The sequence below is a fragment of the Nanorana parkeri genome, unplaced genomic scaffold (genome assembly GCF_000935625.1).
Source record: "Nanorana parkeri isolate BGI_ZX_2015 unplaced genomic scaffold, ASM93562v1 scaffold3701, whole genome shotgun sequence".
NCBI classification, from domain to species: domain Eukaryota; kingdom Metazoa; phylum Chordata; class Amphibia; order Anura; family Dicroglossidae; genus Nanorana; species Nanorana parkeri.
Genome location: NW_017309969.1, coordinates 19,990 through 27,381, shown reverse-complemented (window position 1 = coordinate 27,381; position 7,392 = coordinate 19,990). Strand labels below are relative to the sequence as shown.

General features: G+C 48.2%; 1 protein-coding gene across 1 annotated transcript in view; it reads left to right on the top strand.

Annotated features, from left to right (window-relative positions):
- Positions 1-409: 409 nt before the first annotated feature.
- The window catches only part of DEUP1 (deuterosome assembly protein 1), a gene marked incomplete at its 3' end in the record, with an annotated part of 26,268 nt that continues 19,285 nt past the window's right edge, over positions 410-7,392 (top strand). Inside the window, exons 1-2 of the mRNA XM_018575253.1 lie at positions 410-415; positions 3,601-3,772. Of these exons, the coding sequence (XP_018430755.1) occupies positions 411-415; positions 3,601-3,772 (177 nt within the window). The remainder of the gene's footprint in view (positions 416-3,600; positions 3,773-7,392) is intronic.

The following is a 7,392-nucleotide window of genomic DNA, read 5'->3' as shown; positions in this document are numbered from 1 at the left end:
TTTGGCTGTAGTGAAATGGCCCCAGATAAGCAAATACCTGATGGATCTGAGTTTCCTGTTTGGAATGGTTTAATAAAGGGGCAGGCCATGACAGGGTTAATAAATACAGCAAAGGAACTTCTTTTTTTTTTTTGTGGACCCAAAACGCGTTGCATGTCTTTCTGTTGTGACCTAATATATTGATATGATTCAAAACTTTGGACTCTGGGATGTTTGTGTGGCGCTGCTGTTAGACTTTATGTATGATTTGAAAGGATGACACTTTTATATTTACCCAAATGATGCCTGTGTGAGAATGTCTGAAAGTGTCGGGTCAGAAGAGATTCATGCCGATCCCTCCTTGTGTTACAGGTCGGAGATCCGAATAAAAACTGAGACAGTCCAGCAGTTTGTTGAAGGTACAAAGTACAATGAGGTAAGGTTCCATCTCCTGTCTTCTATGCGGAGTATGCGCGCGCGTGCGTGGTCCATGTAGCACCTGACTAGAGGAAGATTCCAAACTCAGGATCCTATAAGGCAGATCCATAGTCTGTACCCGCTCTGCCAGGACATGAGTAGTGTACACAAACTTGAACATTACTACCATGAGTAATGTATCCAAACTGGGATGTTACTCCCATGAGAGAAGCGTGCCCACACTGGAATGTTACTCCCATGAGTAGTGTACTTAAACTGGGATGTTACTACTATGAGAGTAGCGTATCCTCACTGGGATGTTACCACTATGAGAGTAGCGTACCCACGCTGGGATGTTACCACTATGAGAGTAGCGTACCCACGCTGGGATGTTACCACTATGAGAGTAGCGTACCCACGCTGGGATGTTACCACTATGAGAGTAGCGTACCCACGCTGGGATGTTACCACTATGAGAGTAGCGTACCCACGCTGGGATGTTACCACTATGAGAGTAGCGTACCCACGCTGGGATGTTACCACTATGAGAGTAGCGTACCCACGCTGGGATGTTACCACTATGAGAGTAGCGTACCCACGCTGGGATGTTACCACTATGAGAGTAGCGTACCCACGCTGGGATGTTACCACTATGAGAGTAGCGTACCCACGCTGGGATGTTACCACTATGAGAGTAGCGTACCCACGCTGGGATGTTACCACTATGAGAGTAGCGTACCCACGCTGGGATGTTACCACTATGAGAGTAGCGTACCCACGCTGGGATGTTACCACTATGAGAGTAGCGTACCCACGCTGGGATGTTACCACTATGAGAGTAGCGTACCCACGCTGGGATGTTACCACTATGAGAGTAGCGTACCCACGCTGGGATGTTACCACTATGAGAGTAGCGTACCCACGCTGGGATGTTACCACTATGAGAGTAGCGTACCCACGCTGGGATGTTACCACTATGAGAGTAGCGTACCCACGCTGGGATGTTACCACTATGAGAGTAGCGTACCCACGCTGGGATGTTACCACTATGAGAGTAGCGTACCCACGCTGGGATGTTACCACTATGAGAGTAGCGTACCCACGCTGGGATGTTACCACTATGAGAGTAGCGTACCCACGCTGGGATGTTACCACTATGAGAGTAGCGTACCCACGCTGGGATGTTACCACTATGAGAGTAGCGTACCCACGCTGGGATGTTACCACTATGAGAGTAGCGTACCCACGCTGGGATGTTACCACTATGAGAGTAGCGTACCCACGCTGGGATGTTACCACTATGAGAGTAGCGTACCCACGCTGGGATGTTACCACTATGAGAGTAGCGTACCCACGCTGGGATGTTACCACTATGAGAGTAGCGTACCCACGCTGGGATGTTACCACTATGAGAGTAGCGTACCCACGCTGGGATGTTACCACTATGAGAGTAGCGTACCCACGCTGGGATGTTACCACTATGAGAGTAGCGTACCCACGCTGGGATGTTACCACTATGAGAGTAGCGTACCCACGCTGGGATGTTACCACTATGAGAGTAGCGTACCCACGCTGGGATGTTACCACTATGAGAGTAGCGTACCCACGCTGGGATGTTACCACTATGAGAGTAGCGTACCCACGCTGGGATGTTACCACTATGAGAGTAGCGTACCCACGCTGGGATGTTACCACTATGAGAGTAGCGTACCCACGCTGGGATGTTACCACTATGAGAGTAGCGTACCCACGCTGGGATGTTACCACTATGAGAGTAGCGTACCCACGCTGGGATGTTACCACTATGAGAGTAGCGTACCCACGCTGGGATGTTACCACTATGAGAGTAGCGTACCCACGCTGGGATGTTACCACTATGAGAGTAGCGTACCCACGCTGGGATGTTACCACTATGAGAGTAGCGTACCCACGCTGGGATGTTACCACTATGAGAGTAGCGTACCCACGCTGGGATGTTACCACTATGAGAGTAGCGTACCCACGCTGGGATGTTACCACTATGAGAGTAGCGTACCCACGCTGGGATGTTACCACTATGAGAGTAGCGTACCCACGCTGGGATGTTACCACTATGAGAGTAGCGTACCCACGCTGGGATGTTACCACTATGAGAGTAGCGTACCCACGCTGGGATGTTACCACTATGAGAGTAGCGTACCCACGCTGGGATGTTACCACTATGAGAGTAGCGTACCCACGCTGGGATGTTACCACTATGAGAGTAGCGTACCCACGCTGGGATGTTACCACTATGAGAGTAGCGTACCCACGCTGGGATGTTACCACTATGAGAGTAGCGTACCCACGCTGGGATGTTACCACTATGAGAGTAGCGTACCCACGCTGGGATGTTACCACTATGAGAGTAGCGTACCCACGCTGGGATGTTACCACTATGAGAGTAGCGTACCCACGCTGGGATGTTACCACTATGAGAGTAGCGTACCCACGCTGGGATGTTACCACTATGAGAGTAGCGTGCTCACACTGGGATGTTACTACTATGAGAGTAGCGTATCCTCACTGGGATGTTACCACTATGAGAGTAGCGTACCCTCACTGGGATGTTACCACTATGAGAGTAGCGTACCCACGCTGGGATGTTACCACTATGAGAGTAGCGTGCCCACACTGGGATGTTACTACTATGAGAGTAGCGTGCCCACACTGGGATGTTACTACTATGAGAGTAGCGTGCCCACACTGGGATGTTACTACTATGAGAGTTGCGTGCCCACACTGGGATGTTACTACTATGAGAGTAGCGTGCCCACACTGGGATGTTACCACTATGAGAGTAGCGTGCCCACACTGGGATGTTACTACTATGAGAGTAGCGTGCTCACACTGGGATGTTACTACTATGAGAGTAGCGTGCCCACACTGGGATGTTACTGTCATCAGTAGTGTGAATTGCCCATAATGTGTCACGGAGCTGTGCTTACAGTGAACCTGAGCTGGCCTAACGGGTGCCTAAGATCAGAACAGTGATGAAGTGCAGGTATTAAGCTTAGGATAGTGTGGTGACTACAAGGGAAGTAAGTCCCCTGTAGTCACCAGAACATGAAAGCTCCCCAGCAGTAACCACCTGAGGGAATCACTGACCCTTCCCTATTTTAGTAAAAACAAAAAGTTTTGAGTGGAGTCCCACTTTAAATTCTGCTTTATCCCTCGGTGTCCCAGTGACTTATCCTGTGAGAACGATCTGGAAGAACTGATGCAGCAGATTGACAATATGGTGAACAGTAAGAAGGTGGAATGGGAGAAACAAGTGCATGTCCTGGAGCAGAGGCTGGAGGTGAAGGATCAGGAGCTGACAAGAGCCAGAGGGGTGCTGGATCAGAAAGACTGCGAGGTAAGGAAGTTAAGGGGGGAGGGGAGGTGTGAAGACTGATCAATATGATCTGTATACCCCCCACCACTCACCTGTGTCATACCTACTGAAGGGCTTCTTATGTTGTGTTTTGCTGACACTTCCCTATAGAATGTTTTTCCAAAATTGTATATGTGGATGTTCTTGCTCTGTGTCGGCTTAAACCACAACTCCAGACAAAAATGTTCTTAACACTTGCAATGTGGCTGCCCCCGCACTGCAAGGGTTAAGTGCTCATTTTTTGTCCTGGTGCTAAAATAAAAGAAGCCTTACTCACCCGAACCACGGTGGCGGCTCCCTGCTGCTCCAGTCTCTGAAGCCTGTCCTCTTCTCTTCTGCAGCAATGGTACGTCCCTCGGCGTCCACACCTCCTATACACTGTGTATAGAACGTGATGACGCAAGAATCCTTAGACCGCTGCAGTGGAAGGGGAGAGAGGCTATACTCGCCTGATCCTCATTGCCCTGGAGCCTCTCTTCCCCCTATGCTGCAGCGGTCTAAGGATTCTTGTGTCATCGCACACAGTGTATAGGACGTGAGGACGCCAAGGGACGTACCATCACTGCAGTGGAGTGGAGGACACAGGGTTCAGGGACCGGAGTAGCAGCCAGTCGGCTCCCAGTTTCGGATCAGTATAAATTCAATTATTTATAGCACCTAGACAAAAATTAGCACCTAAAATGGTAAGACACTTTAACCACTTGCTGTCCGTGGCATTTTCTCACTTTTTGCACACACATGATAAAATATACATTTTTTGGCTAGTAAACCGCTTCAGATGAAAGCAGAGGCCCTGTAGAATAAAAAGATGCTAGGTGCAATTTTTTATGTCACATGGGATTTGCGCAAATGTTTATCAAACCAGTATTTTTAGGAAAAAATAAACTAAATTAAAATCTAGTGCACGGAAACAGAATATAATACCCAATTTTTTGGTAAAATATAAAAGACGGGGTCACGTCGGGTGAATGGATACCAAACATGTCAAGCCTTAAAATTGCGTTCACCTGTGAAGCAGCAAAAAACGTCAATACACAAAATTTCCCATAGGGAACACTTTAAACTATTTTACCGCTCATGAGTTTAGTGCTAACTGTGATTAATGGTGCTAGAATTATTGCTCTCACTCCGACATTCATGTAACATGTGTAGCGCAATTGCTGTTTTCGCAAATAGGCGCACGACACGTGTTTGCGTGTGTATGTTACTATAATTTTTACACTTTTTAAAAAAAAATTTACACTAACCCTATTGCTATTACATAGGAGGCTAACAAGCATCCTATATAATAGCAGATAGGGTTTACAGGTCCTCTTTATGGAGACATCAGGGGTCCTTCAGACCCCTAATGTCACCTAGGGACCCCATAGAGCAGTGGTTCTCAACCTGTGGGTCGGGACCCCCTCTGGGGTCGAATGACGATTTGCCAGGGGTCGCCTAGTGGCTCTCGGCCGCCGGGAGAGAGACACTTTCTCCCTGAAAGGTCGGGACCTTTCTCTGCTCTGTTTGTTTTTTGAAAATCGGGGGCTGCCGTAAGTCAGAAAAAAAAAACCCCAGCATAGGAATGCATAGCTAGATTCCTATTGGCTATTTCACTTTGAAAAAGCCAATAGCAAACTAGCTATTGCACCCGCCCTCTGATGCTGTCAATCAGCAGAGGGGGACCTGAAGTTCTCCATCAGGTCCCCTTCTAGTGATTGACAGAAGCAGAGGGCGGGTGCAATATGTATGTATTCAAGCACAAAAATATGTAAAACACATTTTAGCTATACATTCCATTTTCCCGGTCCGCAGCTGCAGAGATCGGGAAATGTCTCAGTGCCTGTGATTGGCTCTGCGCGCTGTCAGCTTCCTGGCGGGCTCGGCATGTGGAGCTGCGAACACGCCCGAGCCCATCCCTATCAGTGATAGTTCTGCGGAGTATGTACCTCATGCGTTATATAGCCACACACTTTAAATCCAATTCTTCTAGTTCCAGCTGCAGAGCCCGGTCCTGTCTTTGCCTATAGCAGTGGTTCTCAACCTGTGGGTCGCTGTGCAAGGTGAGAGTCCTCCTCAGCTCTCTCCTAGCGCAGCAGTGTCAGTTCTCCTGCCACGCCTCCAGATGTCGCTGCAGCAGTCGCGTCATCCCTAAATTTTAGCTTTGGGGGTCACCACAACTTGGCATATGTTACCAAGGGGTCCCGGCCCTAAAAAGTTTGAGAACCACTGCCATAGAGGCTGAGAAAGCAGAGATCTGCTTCCCCAGCTTCTCTTCCTGGCTCTAAGAGCCAGAGACTGTAACGAGTGACACCGCAAGTCATGTAGTACACATCACTTCCGGTTCCAATGATCGGAGTAGAGATCAGCGGCTCCCAGGTGCCGCACGAGGACAGGGGAAGCCGACCGGGGGGGAAGGGGAGGGCGCCGCACTGTACAAACGATCCGGCGGCTGTACAGATGCCGGATCGCTTGTACAGTAACAGCCATTGTCTGCTGTTAAAAACAACAAGAACAGCAGCCGTGTTCTTGTTGTAACCACTTGTGCGGGCCGCCGTCTATAGATGTATTGCGGCCCGGAAGTGGTGAAAGCGGAACCCTGGGCAAAAATTTTCTTAACCCTTGCAGTGGGGCTACCCCCGTACGTCAAAAGTTAACATTTTTGCCCAGGGTTCCGCTTTAAAGTGTATTTCCATTTTTTGCTTCAAATTTGGATCATTCCTATTTTATATTTGTTCCATGTTCTCTTTCACATATCATAAATAAAAATTGCTGCTTGCATATGACTTGTACTTTCGGAAAGAAAAGCTTTGATCTAAACTGAATTTTCCATCTTTAACCTAATGAACCCTGTCTGTACTGAGCTGGTAGTTCTCATTACATGTACACTAGATTTGAACACTGTCCTAACAAAGGGTTAAAGATCTAGGAGCATTGTATGTTAGTGAGAGGAAGCTCAGTCTGTCCCTGGTCCATCTATGGGGACAGACAGTTTCCTGCCGCTTGGAAATTGCTCACATTAGCCTGCAGTCTGCCCGGATGTCTGTTCAGCAGAAATATCTAAAAGATAAGGAGGAGTATAATGTGAAATATTATTTTTAGGTGTGATGTGTGAATGGGAACACATAAACATATAATGGGGTTTTCTCAAATTTTACTGCAAAAGTGGAAATACATTTTAAAGAAAACATTCTTAACCCTTGAAGTGGGGCTACCCCTGCACTGCAAGAATTAAATGCTTTTTTTTTTAATATAAAGAAGAGTCCTGGTGCAGTGACCGCTCACCTCTCTGCTCCTAGATGTTGTATGTCCCACGATGTCATAGTTACTAGAAAGGCCGGCGTGTACAGCGTCCGTGCTGCGTGCACGGCCGTATCGGGCAGCTCCCGGGAAGGACCGGTGCTGCGTGTGATTAGTACATAGTTAAATATGTCATGTTTAATACAGGTGGATTAGACTTGATGTCAATGGGACTTAGACGGCCAAAGCCCAGGGTAGAAGAGGCTGCAGGGACTGCTCTAGCATCCAGTCTAGTGCTTGTTTTTTACCAAGTTCAAAAAAGTTATAATTACCTGATCCTCAGCCAGACGGCTCTTAGACCTGCCGCTTCCCCCTCGCCCCCC